Source organism: Ceratotherium simum, chromosome 4 (genome assembly GCF_057802395.1).
Source record: "Ceratotherium simum simum isolate JZ-2026a chromosome 4, ASM5780239v1, whole genome shotgun sequence".
NCBI lineage: Eukaryota > Metazoa > Chordata > Mammalia > Perissodactyla > Rhinocerotidae > Ceratotherium > Ceratotherium simum.
In genome coordinates this window covers 34264451-34287722 of record NC_141903.1, presented here as the reverse complement: position 1 = coordinate 34287722, position 23272 = coordinate 34264451, and the positions used below count along the sequence as shown (strand labels likewise).

Genomic DNA, 23272 nt, shown 5'->3' with positions numbered 1-23272 from the left:
TTTTATCTGGCAAGCCTATTCAGAAGTAATGTATGCTCTCAACACAAGTTTCTTTTCTGTTTTCTTTTCTTCTTTTTTTTGTTTTTGGTTTACACAGTGAATTTGAAAATCCATCAGTAAACACAAAAATCAAACATATTGACTGGGAGCATCATCTGTGCATGAATATTCAGAAGCTGACTATGTTGATTGGCCTTGTTATGTATTCATCATTTCTGGGTGACTCCAGAATCGAACTGTTCTCACACTGAAAGAACCACCCCGGAGGAAGCCGGGATCACACTCTTTCATTAATTTAGTCAGTCATCTTGTCATTCATTTATTTGGTGGAATTCAGCATGTTCTCTATTTACAAGGTCAATTTTTTTTGGCAAGGGAAGTAGCTGAAGTTGACCCACATTTTCCCATCCTCTAAACCATTGGTTTGGTTTTCTTTCTTCACATGGAATCTAATGAACCTAATTCTCACCTTGCTTCAGAAAGGTTCTTGCAGGAAGGAGAATGAGTCTTCCCATCATTACATAAATTCTCATGGGGCTTCCCTTCAGAAGTTTATGACAGCCAGGAGTTGAGCCTGGAGCTCCAGGAGAAACAGCCACACACTGATTTATGATGGCAGCTGCTGCTAAATCTCACCCCTCTTTCCTTCTTACAGAGCTATGTTACCTTGGGGTTACAAAACTCTTTCCACTGTTATTCAGGGGAATAATAATAAAATGCCAGGTTGCAAGTATAAACATGATCATTCTGTGCCTATTATTGTAAATCAAATTTTACCTTGCATCAGAAGCACAGAAAACATTTTGTACTATCAGCCACCTCAAGCCTTTTTAGGAATCTGTTTTTCTATAAACCTGAGATGGCCTAAGGTATTGTTTGCACCGCACTGACCAGGGAAGCTGATCGCGCAGGTGATCTGGCTATTTATCTTTACACACTCAACTGACCATTCTCCCTGAGCAAAGTGTTAACTTGATGTAAGCAAAGCATTGGAGTTAATGATGTGGGCTCAGGACTCCAATGGCCTGGGTTTAAAGTTTGGCTCTGAAATTTACCATCTGTGTGACAGTGGCAAGTCACTTAACTTCTCTGTGATCAATTTCCTTAGCTTTAAAATAGGGATGCTGCTGCTGCTAGTACCTATGCTATAGGGTTGCTGTAAGGTTTAGCTTAGTCAATACACAGCATCTAGAGCAGGGCCTGGGATGTGGGTAGCACTCAGTGTTAGTTCTTGATAACCGTGCTTTTAGTGTAGTAGCTCCCAATTTCTTTTTTAGAATGAAGCCCCCATTTTAGAGAAAAACCAATTTTTCAGATTCCCGTGTGATGATAGTAAACCTTTTCGGGTCTACATGTTGAGCAAATACACAATGACAAGACACCAGTGGGAATTCAGTGATACTTCTATAGTACTGGGGTGGGGCTCACCACTTTCCAGTCTTATCCCAGAGCTGGGACAGGGCTTTCCCCTCCACACTGATGCCCCTCTGTGTGTCAAGGCTTGTTTCAGGGGTGCTTGTGAGTGGCGGCCATTGAAAAGGAGGCTGCCCCCACTGAGCAGGTGGGATGAGCTCAGCAAAGTTTCTGGACATCCATTGGACGCCAGCAACGGATGGGAAGAAGTGTAGGCACTGACGGAAGGCTTGCCAGTCCCTACAGTCACTAGACATATTTTGTGACTCACTCTTGCTTCTCAACCCAATGGACTGGGTCCTGACCTCAGGTCTAGGTCACACACGCCACCCTCTCCTAGCCCTAGACTCCATCATCTAGTGTCCCTGGGGACAGGCAACTGATTCGGGTCTCTTTCTCTCTCTCTGTATGCTCATTCTCGCCTATCATTATGTCATAAACTTTATTCCTAACTTCCCTAGGGCTTTCTCTTTTAATTCTTAAGGCCAGAACTATTTTGTTCTCTCTGTATTTGTTACAACAAACTCTAATTCTCTTACAGGCTACAGGAGAGGGTCACACTGATGAGGAAATGGTCTTAATCCTGTCTGTCACCACTGTATGACACGGGTCAGATCACTTCTCCTCTTAGTGCCCCAATTTGCTCATCTGTAAAATGGGGATACAAAATTACCTCAGTCATGGGGTCCTGGGTATTCAAATGAGACAATGCATGTAAAGTTCTTAACACAGTAGAAGGCTGGGCACATGGGGAAAGCTCAATTTAAAAGACCACTCGGGCACACGATGGGGCCGGCCCAGTGGCGCATTGGTTAAGTGCGCACGCTCCGCTTTGGCGTCCCGAAGTCTCGCTGGTTCAGACCCTGGGCCCACACCAATGCACCGCTCATCAAGCCATGCTGTGGCGGCATCCCATATAAAGTAGAGGAAGATGGGCACGAATGTTAGCCCAGGGCCCATCTTCCTCGGCAAAAAGAGGACGATTGGCATCAGATGTTAGCTCAGGGCGGGTCTTCCTCACAAAAAAAACAAAAAGACTATTCAGGCACGTGAAACCAAAGACATGAAAGTCTGTTATTTTTATGTAGTCAAAAAAATAAAAATTATTAGAAAACTCTCTTTATCCAATCCTGACCTCAAAACTGGTCTCTAAATATTGAGTCCGATTTGAACATTCATCCAAACTATTAACATTGCTTTGAAATTCTCTCTTCTTTGCCCTCCATCCTGTGGCATCTGATACGAGGTCACGACATGATGTCACAATTCACCTCCTGCTCTGATTCTGTGAGAATTTCCCGAGCTAACTCTTAGGCTCCTCACTTTTTGCATCGGAAGGTCTCTGGCAGGACTCACGGTCTCACCTCTGAGCACTCTGAGGTAGGGCTGCCAGGTGTTTTGCTCTTGGTTTTATTTCTTTTGGCTAAACAAGAATAATGATATTAGTGAATGGCTTCAGAGATTCTTCTTCCTTCCTTTGCATTTTTAAGGAGTATGTTTCAGGTTTTGGTATCTATTACAGGGGTAGCTAGGTTTCTGTTCTGTGACAGTACAGAAAATTAGGAATGATTATTTATTTGCATTTCAAGGTTTTCCCTCTGTGGCAGCCAGGTAAGCACCTCTAGTGCCTCAATTTACCCACTTGGTTTTTCTTATCTCCTGGGTGCAGGACCAGCTACATAATTTGCAGAGCCCAGTGCAAAATGAAAACTCAGAGCCTCTTGTTCGAAAATTATGAAGAATTTCAAGATGGCCATAGCAGAGCATTAAACCAAGAGCAGGGTCCTTCTAAGCCTGAAGCCCTCCTGAGCACAGGGTCCTGTGTGACTGCACAGGTGGCTGGCCCATGAAGCCAGTCCTGCCTGGGAGGCACTGGTGGTGAAAACTTTTAGAATCCTGTAGGCTTGGATTAGAGCCCTAGCTCCGCAGGTTGCTTTCCTGTGGGGAGAAGTATATGATAAGAAGGACACAGGAGCTTATTAGATCATTAGGGGCACATTAGTTTGAAGGTTCCCAGAAGCAGGAACCAACTTAAGTGTTGAGAACATCCCACTTAAGTGTTTCAGCATCCCACTTAAGTGTTGAGAACAGTGCTTTGTACCTAAATTTTTTTTGAGATATAATTCACATATGATAAAATTCACCCTTTAAAAGTGTACAAGCCAGTGGTTTCTAGTATATTCACAGAATTGTGAAACCATCACCACTATTTAATACCACATTATTTCCATCCCTTAAAAGAAACTCCACACCTATTAGCAGTTACTTCCCATGCCCTCCTGCCTCAGCCTCTGGCTGTCTACTTTCTGTCCCTACGGATTTGTCTATTCCGGACATTTCATACAAATGGAATTATACAATATGTGGCCTTTTGTGTCTGACTTCTTTCATTTAGCATAATGTTTTCAAGGTCCATCCATGTTGTAGCATGCATCAATACTTCATTCCTTTTTATAGCTGAATAATATTCCACTGTATGGGTATTCCACATTTTGTTTATCCATTTATCCATTGATGGACGTTTGAGTTGTTTCCACCTTTTGGCTATTGTGAATATTGCTGCTTTGGTGTACATTTAGGTACACTATACATAAATAAATATATACAAATGTAAATATATACAAATGTACTTGTACATTTGTGTACAAGTTTTTGTTCAAACATATGTTTTCAATTCTTTTGGGTATGTACCTAGGAGTAGAATTGCTGGATCTTATTGTATCTCTATGTTTAACTTTTTGAGGAACTGTCAAACTGTCTTCCAAAGTGGCTACACCATTTTATATTCCCAGCGGTAGATGAGGGTTCCAATTTCTCCACAGCCTCACCAACATTTGTTATTATCTGTCTTTTATTATGGCCATCCTACTGAGTGTGAAGTGGTTTCTCATTGTGGTTTAGATTTGCATTTCCCTGATGACTAAAGATGTTGAGCATCTTTTAATGTTCTTACTGACCTTGTATATCTCTTTTGGAGAAATGTCTATTCAGATCCTTTGCCCATTTTTAAATTGGGTTGTCTTTTTATTGTTGAGTTGCAGGAGTTCTTTATATATTTTGAATATTAGACCCTTGTCAGATACATGACTTGCAAATATTTTCTCCTGTTCTGTGAGTTGTCTTTTCACTTTCTTGATAGTGTCCTTTGAAGCACAAAAGTTTCTGATTTTGATGAATCCAATTTATCTTTTTTTTTTTTTCTGCTTATGCTTTTGGTGTCGTACCTAAGAAACTATTGCCTAACCCAAGTTCACAAAGATTTACTCCTACATTTTCTTCTAAGAGCTTTATAGTTTTAGCTCTTACATTTAGGTCTTTGATCCATCTTGATTAATTTTTTGTATATGGCATGAGGTAGGGGGCATGTAATTTTAATTCCTGCTCAGCCTCTCAATAATCATGTGCCCTTCAGTAAGTTCTTGAACCTCTCTAAATTTCAATGTCCTCATTTGTAAAGTGGGGATAATAAATAGTATCTAAATCATAAGGTTATAGTGATGATAAAGAGAAAACGTACATAAAGCACTTAGCAAAGTGTTTGAAGCATCCTAACTGCTCCATAAACGTGGTAGTTATTACTATTACAGTGTGAACAATGAGTGAATGCTTTCCTAGTGGAGGTGTCAGAAAGATGAGCAGCATTTCTGAGAAGGTAGTTGGGATGGCGGGAGGGAGAGGAGGCTTGCTTAGCCTACGTGGAGGAGCAGGTCTGGATTGTTAGGGGAGCGTCTGCCCCAGGTAGACCGCTGCCTCACGATCACCTCCAGGGATTGGTAAAAGTTCTAATTCCCGGGCCCTATCCCAAAACTACTGAAAGGAGGCCCCTGGGCACGGGGACCCAGAATCTGCATATGCATCAACTTCTCCAGAGGCATACTAAGACTTGCAGGCAGTGGTGGGGGTGACGGTGGTCGCGCCCGCGGCGCCGCCTCGGCCAGCAGGGGGCGACCAAGGGACGGGGGCGGTCACGGCGGCTGCGCAGAGCCCTCCGATCCGCCCCGTTCAGCTGACAGCTCCGAAGGCGGAAGAGGCGGCGCGCAGGTGGAGCCGGGTGTCTGCAGGCTGGGCCAGAGTGGCGGTGAGGGAACCTGGGGCAAGGGCGGAACTTTCGGGCCCGGCACGGCCTAGTGGCCGGAAGGTACGGTGGGGACCGCGCTCCGGGCGCTCGAGGCAGAGAAGGGCGGCCGGGCCGGGACTGCTCCGTGGGCCTCAGCTCCCCAAACCCGGGACGGGGAGCCCCCAGCCCGGCCCGGCTGAGGTCCGCCGGGGCGCTCGGAGGAGGAAGGAGAAGGTCCAGGCCCTGCTCCTTCGGGACGCCCGGGGCCGCCCCTCGCGGCCGCACAGCGCCCTCTGTCCCAGCGCCGGGCAGGTTGCGAGGCTTGGGCCTGCCCCCCGGTTGTAGGTGAGTCGCACAAACAACGACTCGGCCCGCGGGGTGGCGAGCAGTGGAGACACCGGCGGCAGTGCGGATCCCGAAGCCACGGCTGACTCCGGGGCTGAAGTCCGAAGGGTGTGCCTTGGGGGCATGAGTAGGATTTTCCCAGGCCGGAGGGATACCCGGCGGAGGAGGGGCTTCCCTCACTCGGGTAGCGGTTTCCGGTTTGCCAGAACTGATATTAAACTTAATATCTCTCGTCCAATGGCGCCGGGTTTATTCTAGTTCCTGTGTTACAGATGAAGAAACAGGGTGGTCTTAATCCAGCTTTAGTTAAATATTAGCTGGGTGACCTTGGGCCAGAGAGGGAGTTAAATTGTCATTTCTCATCGGTGTCATGGAAGTAGTAATACGACTTGCTTCCTGGGGTTGTGGGACTCGAACAGGAGTTAATGCATTTAAAGGGCTTAGCACAATGCCTGACACACGGTAAGAGCTCACTGTTACTGTTCGTGCTGTTATTGTGACGACCGACGTCTCCTGCTTCTAGTGGGATGTAGCAGAGCAGCAACTGAACCTTGTAATTCTGGTCCCCCATTTCAGCACACTGCATCTCACCCCAAAAATTAGAAATAAGTTCTCATTTTTTCTAGTGTCTAATGCAAGGCAGTGCTAGATGCTGAGAACAATACACAGATGCAAAAGACTTGATCCTCGCCCTTAAGGAACTAATGTAGTCTGGAAGGAGAGGAAGTACAAGTTCTTAAACTACTGTAATGCGAGGTGGGATGTGAATGTCACAGGAAAGTTACAGTAAAAAAGTTTGCGGGATGTTTAGAGAAAAACGAGGTCTAATTGGAAATTTCTACAAGGAATAGGGGCTTTGGAGGTGGGTCTTGAAGGCTGAGTGGATAGAATCAGAAGGAAATGTAGGTCAGCATCATGAATTAAGGGGTTGGGACCCAGTGGCAGCTTCAGAAGCTGGGGTCTGATGGGGTAGGGCATGAGGAGCTGTTGACGGGAAACACTGCTGGAGTAGAGCTTGTCAATCCTGGCTGTGCTTTAGAATCACCTGGAGAGCTTGGATAGGTGCTGATGCTTGATTTCATTGCTCTAAAGTACAGCCTGGGTATTGAAATTTTAAAAAGCAGCTCCTCAGGTGATTCTAATGTGCAGACAAGATGGAGAACACTAACCTCCAGAAACTTTATAAATTCATCTCTCACCTCACTTATGAATGTTTAAACAGGAAGAAACAAAAAGCTTGTGTTATCACCATGTACTATGCCTGGTAAGATTGTTAAGATTAAATAAGGTAATGTGAAAGGACCTAAATACAGTACATAGTAGGTGCTCAATAAATGTAAATTGAGTCTGTATTTCATTCTTAGCTCATTTGGGAGTCACACATCTGGGAATCTGGTTTAAAAATTATGGTTTCACATAATATTTTTGCATACAATTTCAGAGTGTTCATAGGATTCTCCATAACCCGTCTATGGACCACCCACCCCATCCCCCTCACTCCCAGTGAAGAAGCCTGCCTCTAAAGCCTTTAGAATAGAACTTAAAAGTTTGTGTGTGTGTGTTGTGCAAGTGCTTTTGTTGTTTTGTTTTGTTTTGAAGTATACTGCTAATAGGCGAGAGGGAAAACTGGAGGGGGATAGGAAATGAAGGAGTAGAAGAAGCAGAAGAGGAAAGGAGGAAAAAAACAACCCAAGATGATGTTTGTTTTGGGGCACAGTGTGCTGTCCTCTCATATGAGCTTGGTGTTCCTCCTAAGCTCCTCCCAGGGCTGAAGGCAGTCAGATAAGAAGGCCTCTCATTGCTGGGGACCTGCAGATGCCTCTATAACCACGTGGCTCAGTTGGGCTGTCCTAGGAGAGTAATATGCAGCTGTAGATTAGCATTGACTGTGTGTTAGGATGTGTTTAAGTGTGATAATGGAAATTCAGAATTTAAATTTGGAGAGGGTCCTAACACCATCTTTTGTATTTTTTTTCTGCAGATGGCAAGATTTCTATAGTATATCTAGTATGAGTTCCACATCTTGGCCTCTTATCCACCTTCAGCAATCTCATCTCCACCGCCTGGAGAATAAATGGGATTTCCATGAATTCCAAATTCTGAACTGAATTACAGACTACAGTGTTAATATCCTTTTCTTCTAGTTGTTATTAACAGGTACTAACTGACCTCGAATAGAACCTGTCACTGTGTTCTATTTGGGATAGGGATGCAGCTTAAGCTGAACCATTATCATCTGCTGACAAAAATTGTTTTTTGAAAATGGAATCATTTTAAATGAATTTGTCTAAATTTTGTAGTGTCACCTTATATAATGTGAAAAACTGTGTCATAACTTTTCAATTTTACACATTTCAATTAAAAAAAATAGTCAAGTGGGAGCATATTTGCAAGTGCAATTATAGCCCAATATTTTAATTGACAGAGTGGTAATTTTTTGTTGTTGTTTTATTAAAGTAATTTTTTATAGATTCTCATTACATATTTTTTCCATATTTAAATTATCTGAAATTATAGTGCATCTTTCAGTTGCTGTGATTAAAAAGCACTGATTCAGGGCCGGCCCCGTGGCGTAGTGGTTAAGTTCCCATGCTCTGCTTTGGTGGCCTGGGGTTCACGGGTTCAGATCCCAGGCACGGACATACACACCTCTCATCAAGCCATGCTGTGGCAGCGTCCTACATACAAAATAGAGGAGGATTGGCACAGATATTAGCTCAGGGACAATCTTCCTCACCAAAAAAAAAAAGCATTGATTCACACTTTAATTGTAGCATATTTTTATTCTTAGCATTCCCCAAAATAACAGTAAATCTTAAAATTGATTTGATAAAATCTGGTGGTATTTCAAAAATTTAATGTTATTTTGCTGCTTCCTCCGTAGTCTAACTGTCTTAAATAGTATCTGTCCCTGTAACATTCTCTAGAACGGGGTGTTCTCAATGGGGAGCAATTTTATGTCCCCCCCACCCCATAAGGGAGGGGAGATTTGGCTATGTCTGGAGATATTGTTGATTGTCACAACTCTTGAGGGAAAGATACCCTATTGGCATCTAGTAGGTTGAAGCCAGGGATGCTGTTACATATCCTAAAATGCACAGGACAGCCTCCCACAACAAAGAATTGTTTGTTCCAAAATGTCAATAGTGCTGAGGTAGAGAAAACCTGCCCTAGAGATTCCTGTGGATTTTTAAACTTCATTTGTTTTTAAGAAGTGTATCAAATATACTTTGACTCCTTTTGTGGGCAAGGCACTTTGCTAGGTTTAGTGGGCAAGTCAAAGTAATATGTGATTTGTCCTGTTTTTTAAAAATGTTTTTAATTTTGCTTTTTTTTAAACAGCTATACCTAACTGCTAAAGTCAGCAATTAGAAGCAGCACAACCATCCTTTTTGAAAAAGCTGTTACTATTGCAAAGCTACTGTAATATTAGATATGCCTGTCATTTTTAGTTTAGCAGAAAAGTGAGAATATTGATTAATCCTTTGTAGTTGTTTGTGAGGAAAAATTTTTTTCTTTTTTGGTGCCACTAGATTTTTCCAAACTGTGCCTTTTCTATTCTTAACTGATTGAAATGATTGTCTTCAGCTCCTCAGAAAGTTAAATGTCGTCAGAAGACCGAGAAGCTCAGGAGGATGAATTGCTGGCCCTGGCGAGTATTTATGACGGAGATGAATTTAGAAAAGCAGAGTCTGTCCAAGGTGGAGAAACCAGGATCTATTTGGACTTGCCACAAAATTTCAAGATATTTGTGAGCGGTTAGTTAATAATATTCTCTTAAACAGATTTTTCTAAATAAAGGTTATTCTCAATTTCTTAGTGTATGCTAAATTATTTATCATCTTGTGTTTATATGCATTAGTGATAGATGGTAGTATTACAGATTTAATGCATGTTTCTGTTTTAATTGAAAATTGGATGGGGGGATAAACAGTTTTCAGTATGATTTGGCTTTTTGACCACTGAATTTGGATATTATCCTGCATATTTCATGCATCCTAATCGTCTTCTAACTAGCAGTTCATTAGCCATGAGTCATTGGCTATTAAATAGGGATAATAAAAGAGAAAACGAAATAATATATGTGAAAACACTTAGAAAGCTTTCAAGTACCGTGGTGGTTGTTAATAGTATTTGGTTTCCAGAATCATTTCAGCTACCACAAACACATAACGTGCTGTTACTCTGTGACCTTTTCCTTCAGAAAAAAACAAAAAACTGCCACTTTTGATACAAATGTTCACAGAAGACTGATGCACACTTTCTCAAAATGTTTCTGCTATAAAGGCATTGAGTAAGGAAAGTAAGTGTGATCATTTAAAATGAAACTTTGATTTTGAAAGTGTTGTGTGTTGTACCTTGCCCTCAATCCTGAGATCATTGTGTTGGCACAAATTCTCTCAGCTATGATTCATGGGTAGTTGGCACATACTGGTCTAAGTAGGTCATGGCACTTTGATAGAAATAAACATCCTTTTCTCTGGATTGTGTCTTTAATCATCTACTATAAAACAACAACAACAGAAAACATTGTATATTACTTGCTCATTAGTGTTAGGAATTGTACTCAAAAGTGTATACAAAGGTAAGTTGTGTATCTTCATTATAAATTTCATGGTGCTTAGTAGATTTTTCAAAGGCTTACAAGATTTTTTTTAAGCTGGTGGCTACAAAATTAAAATTAGAGAATAGAAAGTGCTTTGGGGGAGGGTTTTTATCCCCTCAGCTAAAGCATTAAGTCTCTCTTGAGCACTGCTCAACAGTAATGGACACTCAAGTGTTGACCAGCTGATCCTTTCTCATCTTTGTTTTTGGTTCAGGCAATTCAAATGAGTGTCTCCCGAATAGTGGCTTTGAATACACCATTTGCTTTCTGCCTCCACTTGTGCTGAACTTTGAACTGCCACCAGATTATCCATCCTCCTCCCCACCTTCATTCACACTTAGTGGCAAATGGCTGTCACCAACTCAGGTTAGACCCGAAACTTAATTTCTCCTATCCATTTTTAAAAACTTAAAAAATCATCTTTAATTGAAGACTACCTTGATGATCTTGAATTCAGTGCATGAAGAACAAATTGCTTTGATTTTGTAATTTTTTTCCCTTCATGAATCCTAATGTTAATGAATTGAAAATGTGTTTTAGAAAGGAATGGCAATAATTAGAATGATTAATCATTATGAATTGCAGTAGGAGTAATTTTTAATCAAGTATATTGTTTCTTACCATTTTCCCATTTAATCTGTATTATAATGGAGACTATAGGGTCGTCCTCATTTTTCTTAGATGTTGGTATTACTTTTTTTTCCTTAGTTTCTTATCCATTCCTCAAATGAAAGATTTAATTGTAATTAGGAGGACTAAAATTGAGCTAATGTGGTTATAATAATTTCCTAAGTAAAATATAATTTTTAAGTAAACATAATAAGTGCTTTTATTTTTAAAGATCTGTATATGTTAATAACAGTAACTGTTGACTGGTCTTACACAGATATAAATGCACACAATAGAAATATGTGTGATTCTTGTAGATATCTCATGAAAGCTTGAGACCTTATATTATAAACCGTCATTTCCTGCGGGTTATATATTCTTTTCTAGTAACAACCTCAACTCTTGATTGAGACATAAATATAACTTGAATATAAATTATTATTCTGCGATAGATAATGGATCAATAGTAGCTGCTTTCCAGGAAGTCATGATGAAGATTGATAGGCTGATGTATATTAAGACAAAAGCTGTCAGTTACTTGACCTCAAGGAACAGCTCGTCAGTTTTTCCTTTTTGATCATGTAGTTTTCATTCTCCTCCCCCAGTCCAGTAATTTAGATGAGAGTGCTTTTGTAAAATTGAGCTTATGATTTAAAAACAAAATTAAACTTTAAAAGAGGATAATACAAGTAGAGTAAAAAGGAATATTACCTTACATTCTAATATCTGTGCCAGAGGCAAGACATACAAGATAGTGCATTATTTGCCCAAAATTATCAAGGCTGCTTGACATTTAGATCATCGAGAGTTGCCTGAATTATTTAGATATTTATAGTCCCCTTTCTCCAGAGAGCTGTTGATACTTTATGTCCATGGATATGTGCAAACACACACATACATGCACAAAACAAAGACGGATTAACTGGGTGTGTGGTTGCAGTTTCAGATTCCAGGCAAATAGCATCTACTTACTGCTAGCTTTTGGGGGGTATGAGGAGAGGAGAGGTGTTTATTATTTTATGTGTTACATTTCATCATTTGTGAAATTACAGTAGGATTCTTTATCAAATAAATTTGTGTACATATAATTGACATTTTAATTGGTCTTTTATGTTCCTTGTTGGTTCAATTCTCGTTTGTTGCTGGGCCCTGAGTCCTTGGCATTATGAATTTCACCTGTTGATAATAAAGTTGCTACATGGACCTGTCTTTCACTGAATTGGGATTGGTAGATAGAAGGGAAGTGGGTTTAGTTTTCTAGTATTTTCCATTATTTCTCCCCCAATATATATACATACACAGTCTCTCTCTTGCTCTTTTCCTCTTTCTCTTTCCCCTTCGCTCACATTTATGTGCATCCCAGCTGCCTCTTTTGAAAAGGGGCTGGAGAAGAAAAGAGGGAGGAGAATGGCTTTTTCATTGGACTTCATGGCTCAAACAGCACTCAGAACTTCCATTTTAGTATTTATTACATTTTACAGATTTCAGCAGGTTTCTCAGAAGCATGGTTGATCTTATCAGCATATTCATGCAAGTGTGAAAAAGGTGTCCAGTCTTGAACTGTTTAACACAATAAGTGTTTAAGTTCAATAAGTGTTTAAGTTTGTGACCATGTAGGATTTAGTGAACAGTACTATGCAGAGCAAGGGGCAGAAAAGGTGGTCTTTTTTCACTTATTTAAAATTTACAAAATTTGTTGGCCTCTGGAAGGTTTATTTTTTATATTTACCTAAAAAGAAAAGCTGCTTATAATTCCTGAGCTCTACTTACAAATATTTTACATTTCTAGTGGAAAATCTTCTTATATTTGTCTTTCAAATTGAACAGACCACTTTTAAGGAGGAAAAGTTGCAATAGTTTAAACTTTGGTTGCTTAGCTTAGGAAATATGAGCTTTCCCTGTGGCTGCCAAACCACGTTGAAGGTTTGTAATCATGACCAGATTCAATGTCAGCCTGTCTCCATTGACCAGGATCTGGTCTAAGCCCAGATTGCTTGTTAAAACCAGCTTCTAAATGTGAATAATAAGGACTCTGAGGTTGGATTCTGTTAGTGATTCTTTCCCATGAATTGGCTTTTTGATAGGACTGAAAGTTAGAATTAATTTTAAAACTTGGATGGTATTTTTTAACTGTTCTCTTTCTAAGCATTATTGCAGGGTACCTACAGAGTTAGAACTCCAAAGGAACAGAAATAGTTCATTTTAGAACTAGGTCCCTTTCTCCTACATGAGATATATAGCAATACTGAAACAAAGAACAAATAAAGAACAGAAAGAATCCTCCATTTCAGTAGCTCACATGTAAACCTAGTTCTGCATCTTGTGGAGTCTTGCCATTTCTCTTGTTTTCATGGTACTCCTCTTAGCTTCTGACTTTGTGTTCTGCTGTGGTTGGTGTTGCTGAATAGTTTAAGAAGTGCTCTGATAAGAATATTGGTGCTTTTTTGCCCCACAGTTTATCACAGCAGTAAAACATTTTGTTAGGAAGTGTAATGGCCTAACTTACAAGTTAAAAAGATTTCAAGAGGAATCAAGAGTTCACCGCATCATCATCTTTCCAAACTCACCAGCATCCTCATGTGTTTTTTCCTAGCTATCTGCTCTCTGCAAACACTTAGACAACCTGTGGGAAGAACACCGTGGCAGCGTGGTCCTGTTTGCCTGGATGCAGTTTCTTAAGGAAGAGACCCTAGCATACCTGAATATTGTCTCTCCTTTTGAGCTCAAGATGGGTTCTCAGAAAAAAGTGCAGAGAAGGACAGCTCAAGCCTCTCCCAGCACAGAGCTAGATTTTGGAGGAGCTGCTGGATCTGATTTAGATCAAGAGGAAGTTGTGGATGAGAGAGCTGTGCAGGATGTGGAATCATTGTCAAGTCTGATCCAGGAAATCTTGGACTTTGATCAAGCTCAGCAGATAAAATGCTTTAATAGTAAATTGTTCCTGTGCAGTATATGTTTCTGTGAGAAGCTGGGTAGTGAATGCATGTACTTTTTGGAGTGCAGGCATGTGTACTGCAAAGCCTGTCTGAAGGACTACTTTGAAATCCAGATCAGAGATGGCCAAGTTCAATGCCTCAACTGCCCAGAACCCAAGTGTCCTTCAGTGGCCACTCCTGGTCAGGTAACCCTTTACTTTGCTGACAGCTGCCTCCTAATTCTCTTTCACAAAGGGAGCCATGTCAGGAACTTCCTTGATAGGGCACTCTGAGGCCTTGGAACCAGCCAACAAGCTGTTTCACTGTATCCATCAAGAATGCCATGGTCTTACTTTACTGTTTAAGCAAATGTAAATACTTCCTTTGCTGGCCTTGGAGTGGGTGGTCCTCAGCAGGGATGAGTGTTAGAAAAGTAACTATAAAGTAATTCTGGTGATTTACTTTATATATCTGCTAGGATCCCATCAACCTTGGGGAATCACTAGCCTGTCTTTGTGTGAGGTTGGGATCTGAAGGGATAGTCCTTGGAATGGTTAACAAAATCATTTATAGATTTTAACACAAGGACAGCCTGCTTGGTTTGGTTTTTTTAAAAAAATCAGTTTTATTAAGGCATGAATGTACCCATTTAAAGTGTTCAGTTTTCTTGATTTTGGCAAATGTGTAGACCCATGTAACCACCATCTCAGTTAAGATGGAGACTTGGCATACTTGGTTTGATTTTGAAGTGAGACAGAGGATTTTAATTCATGTACATCTGGTTTGTACCAGCATTCTAAGGATCGCTTCAGGATCAGAACTGGTTGGGGATTTGTCAAACTTATGTGTTTTATATTTCCCTCCAGGTCAAAGAGCTAGTGGAAGCAGAGTTATTTGCCCGTTATGACCGCCTTCTCCTCCAGTCCACCTTGGACCTGATGGCAGATGTGGTGTACTGCCCCCGCCCATGCTGCCAGTTGCCTGTGATGCAGGAGCCTGGCTGCACCATGGGCATCTGCTCCAGCTGCAATTTTGCCTTCTGTACCTTGTGCAGACTGACCTACCATGGGGTCTCTCCATGTAAGGTGACTGCAGGTACGTTGTAACTGTGAATTCAATACTGTCTTCCTTATCCCCCCCTGCAAAAACTTATCACCTCAATCGTTCAATTTGGAAGTGTTCATTCAACAGATATTTTTGTGTCAGTTACTGTCCTAGGCTCTGGGGATATAGTAGTAGCCAAATGCCCTCATGGAACTTATATTTTAATGTGGGAGACAGGCAAACAAAATAAATAAGGATATCAGATGGTGCTAAGTGCTTAAGGAGGAAAAAAAAATAAAGCAGAGACAAGATCTGAAATGTTCTGAAGGCGGAAAGGGCTTGCGATTTTACTTAGGGGAACCAGAGGAGGCCTCACTGGCAAAGTGGTTTGAGTAAAGACTTGAAGAAGTAAGGAAACAAGCCATGCAGATATCAGGGGGGAACATTCCAGGGAAGGAATGGCAAGGTAATGTCTACCTATGAACGTGGAATAACGTAGATCCCAGTTGGCAAATGCAGAGCATCTAAGCTGTCACTCTTGTTTCATGGCACATATGTCTGATCAGTCATCAAGGGCTTTATCATTGAGCTCACGGAGGCCTCAGAATCTTCCTCAACATAACGCTTCAGAAAGCCACCGTCTGTTGAAGTAGGCACAGGAGGTGAAACCTGTTTGCCATTCCCGATCTAGATAAGGATTGAGAAATCAGGCCCTCGACATCAATTTAACTGGACTTCAGTGGCTTAGTTTTTCTCAGACTAGTAGGGATGCGATAATCGCTACTTCATAGGGTTATTGTAAGGATGAAATGAACTATTGGAATGCTACTCAAAGTTGTTACAGTTGTTATCCTGGTCTGTGACAAGATTAATGTAGAAATTGAGAGTCAGGGTTAGAAACCTTTATAGCAATTTCACGAAGTAAGTTTTTGTCAGTCAAATCTAATAAAAATTCAGGCTTATATTTTTTGTCTTTTTACTTTCATTTTTCTGTTTTGCAAACGTATTGGTCCTGGACAGAGTGGGGAATAAAAACTGGTCGTTCACCATAGATAGTTTGAGAACAGCAAGTTAATACACATAAAATGCAAAATTGTAATTATTAATACCATTATTACTGTAGTTACTAATTGCTGCTGTTAGCAGTGTCATTGTCTCCAAGAAAGTACCCTGAGAGGAGAATGAGTAGATATTTCCAGCTGCCTAGAGCAGAATCTTGTAGTAAATACAGGCAGATGGGATGGAGAACTCACCAGAGTATAACAAAAGCCTTTACTTTAGACTTCTGTAACCTTATCATTGAGAGACTGAAGTACGTTTCAGGTGTTTCACAGCGTTTGTAGAAGAAATCTAAGATAGACTTGGGGGGCTTCAGAAAAATTAAGGAATCTCTCCTATATATAGGTTTACCTATATCTGTATATCTGTATATATTAGGTATTACCATGTAAAATATATGAAATACTAACGATTTTATTGTTTTGAGAACATTAGAGCAATAATCTTTTTCCTTAAGACGTCTAAGAACACAAAAATGCTTTGATTATTAGAGGTATAAAAATGACAGGATGGGGCCGGTCTGGTTGTGTGGTGGTTAAGTTCGCATGCTCCGCTTTGGTGGCCCGGGTTCGCAGGTTCGGGTCCCAGGTGCGGACCTATGCACTACTTATCAAACCATGCTGTGGCAGGCGTCCCACATATAAAGTAGAGGAAGATGGGCACGGATGTTAGCCCAGGGCCAGTCTTCCTTAGCAAAAAGAGGATTGGCAACAGATTAGCTCAGGGCTAATCTTCCTCACACACACACACAAAAATGACAGGATAAAAAGATACATATCTGCTACACCTAAGTAGAGATGATGGAGCATGGGAATGCCCGATGAAGAGAAAGGATTCAGCAGTGAAGGAAGGAGTGCAGATAGGATTCTCCCTCAGAAGATGTCCACTGCATAAAAAGGGAGACAGACTTCTAAATAATATGAGGAAGGTAAACTAATAAAATAACTAGAACATTGTTGAGAGAGGTCTCTAATTAATTGTGTTGAAAAATTAAGGTGATAAAATGTGAACAAAAGCCTTTTGTCTATAAGTAAAGCCTTTGGGAATGGCTGCCTGTTCCATTTGAGTTAAGTGATAGAACAATAACAGTCAGATTGAAGAGTATCAAGCGGAACAGTTGACTGGAGGCACTTTTCAATACCTATGGGTGGTAAATTTTATTTACTGGCTTTTTTTTTTTTTTTGGGGGGAAGATTCGCCCTGAGCTAACATTTGTTGCCAGTCTTCCTCTTTTTCTTTTTTTCTCCCCAAAGCCCCAGTACGTAGTTGTATATCCTAGTTGTAGGTCTTTCCAGTTCCTTTATGTGGGACGCCACCTCAGCCTGGCTTGATGAGCAGTGAGAAGGTCCGTGCCCAGGATCCAAACTTGCGAACCCCGGGCTGCTGAAGCAGAGCACACGAACTTGACTGCTATGTCACCAGGCGGCCCCTCACTGGCTTTTTTTAATATGCAGAATTGAACAGTTCATCTTTGCCCTTAAGCCAAAGGTGCTTTTGTTTATTTGATAGGCCTTGTTACTACCAAATGGTGAATGATGCTGACTTAGTGGAAAATCTGTGTCTGTTTCAACCTTTGTGTCTTAGATAAGTCAGTTTTTAACTGCATACTACTAGTTACACAAACATATCAACATTAATAAGTCAAAATCAAAGGAAAAGGATAACTTATTATTCTACCACCTTTACCAAGTCCAACTTTTCTAGTTGGAGGATTCCTTTCTGTTGTCATCTGTGCATGTGTAATTTTTACCTAGTTATAACCTAAATATGCTTTTTACTGGATTCTATAATGAGTATTTTAATTTAGTTGTAGCCATCCTATTTATAAGTTGTTTTTTTTTTTAATTTTTTTTTTTTTTTAATTTTTTATTTATTTTTCCCCCAAAGCCCCAGTAGATAGTTGTACGTCATAGCTGCACATCCTTCTAGTTGCTGTATGTGGGACGCGGCCTCAGCATGGCCGGAGAAGCGGTGCGTCGGTGCGCGCCCAGGATCCGAACCCGGGCCGCCAGCAGCGGAGCCCACGCACTTGACCGCTACGCCACGGGGCCGGCCCTATTTATAAGTTTTTAATAGCTGAATATTATGTCATTAAATGGCTCTTTCAACATAATTATTCTCTTGGACATTTAATTTGTTTGCCTTTGTTATATGCATCTCCATGCATATAACTTTACTTTGGATTATTTCCTTATGATAAAGTCCCAGGAATAGCATTATTGAGTAGTCAAAGGTTATGGCCATTTTTAATGGTTTTTAGTCAGCATTGCAAAGTTGTGTAAAAGTTAATTTTCCATTTCGTTTTCCAGAGAAATTAATAGATTTACAAAATGAGTACCTTCAAGCGGATGAGGACACTAAAAGATTTTTGGAACAGAGGTATGGTAAGAGGGTGATTCAGAAGGCACTGGAAGAGATGGAAAGTAAGGAGTGGCTAGACAAGAACTCAAAGAGCTGCCCGTGTTGTGGGACTCCCATAGAGGTAAAGGTTTGGGGCAGACTTGGAGGCAGACAGACTTGCAAGCATGTTACAATTGCCTCAAGAAGCCTATTAATTTTATGACTAATTAAGAAAACTCATTTTGGTATTTATTAAACCTTCTTACTTGAAAATGCAAATTCACTACTAAAGATTGTTATTGACCTTAAATGTATGTAGACTTCTCTTTTCAGAGTGCTTTCATACAGTAACAATTGTTCTTATGTTATATAATCCACCTCAAAATTGAATGGTTATGAGGAGGCCATTCTAGAGTTACAATCAACTCTTAACTCATCTGCATGATAAAGAAAAGTTAAGCCTGACTCCTCAGGACTGTTTATCCTGGAATTAACACATCTGTTTAACAAGTATACACTTAGGAAATGGAGACATTTTCCCATTAATCTGAGCCAAAATAAACAGATAAATTTATTGCTTCGTGACAAAATCTTAATATGTTTTAAAATGGAAATATATCTTTGCATTTGATTCTGCTGTTTCAATCCATTATATCTGAACTGAACCTGGTGGTGAGTCCCCACTTACTCCATTAAGGAAACTGATATTTTCTTTAACCACTTCTGACATGCTTCAGCCCCATGATAGAGTGGAGGACTTGATACCAAATTTACTTAGATTTATGTAAAAAGTTTAAAATCACGCATATTAAATCCAAATATTTTAATATTAATCTAACTAAATGTTCCACTTATACATGTTTGGTTTGTATCTACTCTTTATCAAAAGAGATTTTGCAAAAGTATCTAGTTGTAGGAACACTTGCTAAATATTCTCTGTATTTTACTTGTAATGCAAAAGAGTAAGCATTTAATAGTTATCAGTGTGTTACTTGTTTATCTCAACTCTGCATGAGAAAAGGGAGAAGACTAGGAGAATGTTGTACTGAATCTTTTGGCGTGTGCATTTCTCTTTTGCTTTACACCATTGATATTTTACTCTTTCTATCTTTCCCATCAGAAATTAGATGGATGTAACAAGATGACATGTACTGGCTGTATGCAGTATTTCTGCTGGATTTGCATGAGTTCTCTCTCCAGAGCAAGCCCTTATAAACATTTCAATGATCCTGCTTCCCCGTGTTTTAACCGGTATGTATACGTAATCCCCTGGTCTCAGCAGCAGTTTTTGGTATTTGATTTGCAGACCAAAAGTCCAGTGTTTTGCTTGGAGGCAGACAGACAGAAGTACTTTGCTTGTTTATAAAATTCCCTTATGTATTTTCCCACATATATGAATTCTCATATTATTTTCTTGAAAATGAGTTTTATGATGAAAATACACTATCTGGAAATTTCCTTTTTTTATCCTTCTCAACTTTTTATAGTGAAAAGTTTCAAACATACACAAGAGTTGAAAGGATAAGACTATGATTAGTAGTATGCCTTCCATCAAAATGAACAATTAATAACATTTTGCTCTATTTGTTTTCTAACTTTTTTCCTGAACTTCTTGACCCTAAGTTAGAGATATGATGCTTCATCTCTAAATACTTCCGCATGTATCTCCTAAGACAAGAAAATTCTTCTACATAACAACACTTTTAAAAATTTAATGATAATGGCATATTATCCTCTAATAAATATATTTAAAACTTCCCGATTATCCCCAAAAATATCTTTTAAAGCTGATTTATTGAATCAGAATCTAATCAAGTTCATTTTATTTGGTTCTGTCTCTTTAGTCTCTTTTGCCCACCTTTTTTTTGTATGTCGAGGGAAATTGTTGACTTTTTGAAGAGTCATGGCCAGTTGTCCTATTTAACGTCTTACCTTCTAGAGTTTTATTTCTCCGTGGTGTCTTTTTAACTTGTTTCTGTATCCTCTCTATTTGCTGTAAACTAGAAGTTAAGTCTAGACTGAAGTTTGACTAGATTTAGAGTGACATTTTTGACAAGAATACTTCATGAGGAGTGATGGGTATCCCATTAGAACCATAATGTCAGACTGTCCCACTATTAGTACAATGCTCAGTTCTATCATTTGTTCCATTTTAAAGGTAAGTTTTCTTTTTTGTTATTAGTAAGTAATCTGTGGGGTGATTCCCTGGCACAATGTGAATATCCTGTTCTCCATTAGCTCCAATTTCAGCGTTAATTGATGGCATCTGTAGAGTACCTACAATCATCAGTGTTATCAAACTATAAGAGAAATTGAAGAAACAAGCTTTGCCCATGAACCATTGGAAATCTAGTGTTGAAAACTATAAATTTTAGATAACATAAGGAAAGGGAAACAAATTGGCAGCTATAAAACATTCTACCAATGGAGAGTACAAGGATGGTGAAGATAGAATGGAGTGATTCGCACGTAATAGAATTATAGTGTTTTGAAAGAGTTCAATTTCTTCTAGATTGCCTGACTTCCGCAATCTTGGCCTATTCTGTATATTGTATACCTTGAGTATCAGTTCTGTGATACCCATTTCCCATTATTGTTAATCCTTGGCCCTAGAGAGTTTATCTGGATCCTAAAGGGGCTATTCTTATAAACTTTAAGGCAGCTTGTTCAGAGGGACACATATTTCAGCCCTCCTCAGTGGAATGAGAGGAAAAGATATACAAAGATGTTATCAGAAGAGTGCAGAAACTATTTTTGAGAGAAGGAAAGAAATTATATTAAGTTTCTTCCAAGTGCATAAAAATGTACCTTATTTTATGCTTCCAGGTTATTCCATGTTGTGGATGTTAATGGAGATATTTAGGAAGATGAGACTGAAGACTAGTTAACTCCTACTGCTCAAGATATGGAAGTGGAATGGTTTGCCCTAATCTTTTGTCGAGTACACAAAGTTAACTTTGCAGGATGTTTAGAGTACTGTGGAGATATGGTACTCTGTGTAGGAGATATGAAAGAACAATGTTTGTATTTTCATGTGGTGTACTACTGATTAAGGCCATTCATACATTTTTCAATGTAACATAATTGAGAAAATTATAAGCCAAAGGTTTAGAAAATGAAAACTAGAGAATATTAAATATTACAGTGTGCCCAAAGCTCTGAATAGTTAAAAATTAAATATTTATTTTCTTCCCCAAGTTTTAGGTGAGGAGTCAAGGGTTAAACTTATACACCTTTTTATCTCTGAGAAGCATCCCTCTTAGACATTCTATGGGAGGCCCCTCAGTACTACTCCTTACAACTGAGGTGGGTAGAAGCCTTATTAAAATTGTACCGAGAGCCTGATCTCATTTACTCCATGTTACCTTCCTTCCAACCTAAATTTCTGCTAAGTTCTTTTTGGAGGAAGCCTTTTACTCTCTAACTGATTGGATGGCCCAGTGTCATTTTGTTCTATTGCTTTTCAGAATAGAAATTTATAGATAATTTTTTTTAAAATGTTAATACCACAAACACTGTGGGTCACCTGATATTTATTAGTGGTGTATAGTCCACTGGTTTTGAGCCAAGTCTAGAATTTAGTGATACTGGTTCAGAAGAATTTCAGCCCTATTCAACTTTCCTGGGCAGTTTAGCGTAAATTCAAAACGACTTGTCTTTGCTACCTTTTGTTCTATATTCTCTCCCTTTACTCTCACCCTATCTTCCACTGGTAAGAACAATTTTAATATTAACTCCAGCAGCTCATATTTTTGTTTCCTCTGCTGGAATAGGAGAAAGCCTAATATATTCCCAAACTGAACAAGATGAACTTTCTTTAATTATCTGTTTTTTGAACTCCATACCACTGTAGTTCCAATCCTAACTTTCTGAATTCCTTTTAAATGTCTTCTCTAATGAGTTATGGAAATTTGGCTTCCTACCCTTTTTTGCAACAGTGCTGTTTTGGGGGATAATTTTGGCTTGATACCTAGATCCCTGTTTCTGGGTTTTGTTGGCTTTTTGAAAAATTGTCTTTTTTTTATGGTTTGGTGAGTGGCTTGGTAGCAAAATAAGATTTTTTGAAAAAGAAGACAGAGGAATTCAGCTGCAGCCGTGAACATGTTCTTTCCTACCTTTTCATTGAAAATTGGGGAATCACTTTTAACCATTTTATGTGTGTATATCCAAAGAGTCAGCAAGGACTATTTATGGATTGTCAATGAGGATGCTTAATCTAAAAAATAAAAATAATTTAAAAATTGCCTTATAATTAGAGCAGAGTTGCTGCTGCTATGTGTTCTGCCATCAAGGCAACTGATCACATATAAAAACTTTATTTGGAGTATAACACGTATTCTTAAAGTGAGCAGGAAAAAGGCATGGAACAGCACCTCCTCTTCTACCTGGGCTCGTAACTGAACTTAGGTTTTAGGGCCCATATTTTGTTTAAACCACGTAGTTTCATGGACTTCCATTCAGCACATTTTATATAAGAACTACAGTTAACTTAAAGAATAAGTTGAGGGGCTGGCCCAGTGGCGTAATGGTTAAGTTTGCGTGCCCCGCTTTGGCGGCCAGGGTTCGCAGGTTCGGATCCCGGGTGTGGACCGACACACCGCTTGTCAAGCCATGCTGTGGCTGTGTCCCATATAAAGTAGCGGAAGATGGGCATGGATGTTAACCCAGGGCCAATCTTCCTCAGCAAAAAGAGGAGGATTGGCATCGGATGTTAGCTCAGGGCCAATCTTCCTCAGCAAAAAGAGGAGGATTGGCATCGGATGTTAGCTCAGGGCTAATCTTCCTCACACACACACAAAAAGAATAAGTTTAAGGGGCCAGCCCGGTGGTGCAAGCAGTTAAGTGGGTGCGCTCTGCTGCAGCGGTCCGGGGTTTGCTGGGTCG

At 39.8% G+C, this 23272-nt stretch overlaps 1 protein-coding gene across 1 annotated transcript; it reads left to right on the top strand.

Moving 5' to 3' along the window:
• Positions 1-5557: 5557 nt before the first annotated feature.
• On the top strand, positions 5558-22640 carry RNF14 (ring finger protein 14). The gene is made up of 9 exons (XM_004420051.3): positions 5558-5815; positions 7797-7972; positions 9404-9573; positions 10636-10787; positions 13624-14151; positions 14812-15040; positions 18358-18530; positions 19509-19639; positions 21215-22640. Exons 3-9 carry the CDS (start codon positions 9420-9422, stop codon positions 21249-21251), a joined length of 1404 nt encoding a protein of 467 aa, XP_004420108.2. The 5' UTR covers positions 5558-5815; positions 7797-7972; positions 9404-9419; the 3' UTR covers positions 21252-22640.
• The last annotated feature ends 632 nt before the right edge of the window (positions 22641-23272 follow it).

Coding starts and splice junctions, on each gene's coding strand:
- RNF14 (XM_004420051.3), top strand. CDS start 9,420: ATGTCGTCAGAAGACCGAGAAGCTCAGGAGGATGAATTGCTGGCCCTG. Junction 9,574..10,635: donor TTTCAAGATATTTGTGAGCG/GTTAGTTAATAA, acceptor TTTTTGGTTCAG/GCAATTCAAATGAGTGTCTC. Junction 10,788..13,623: donor AATGGCTGTCACCAACTCAG/GTTAGACCCGAA, acceptor GTTTTTTCCTAG/CTATCTGCTCTCTGCAAACA.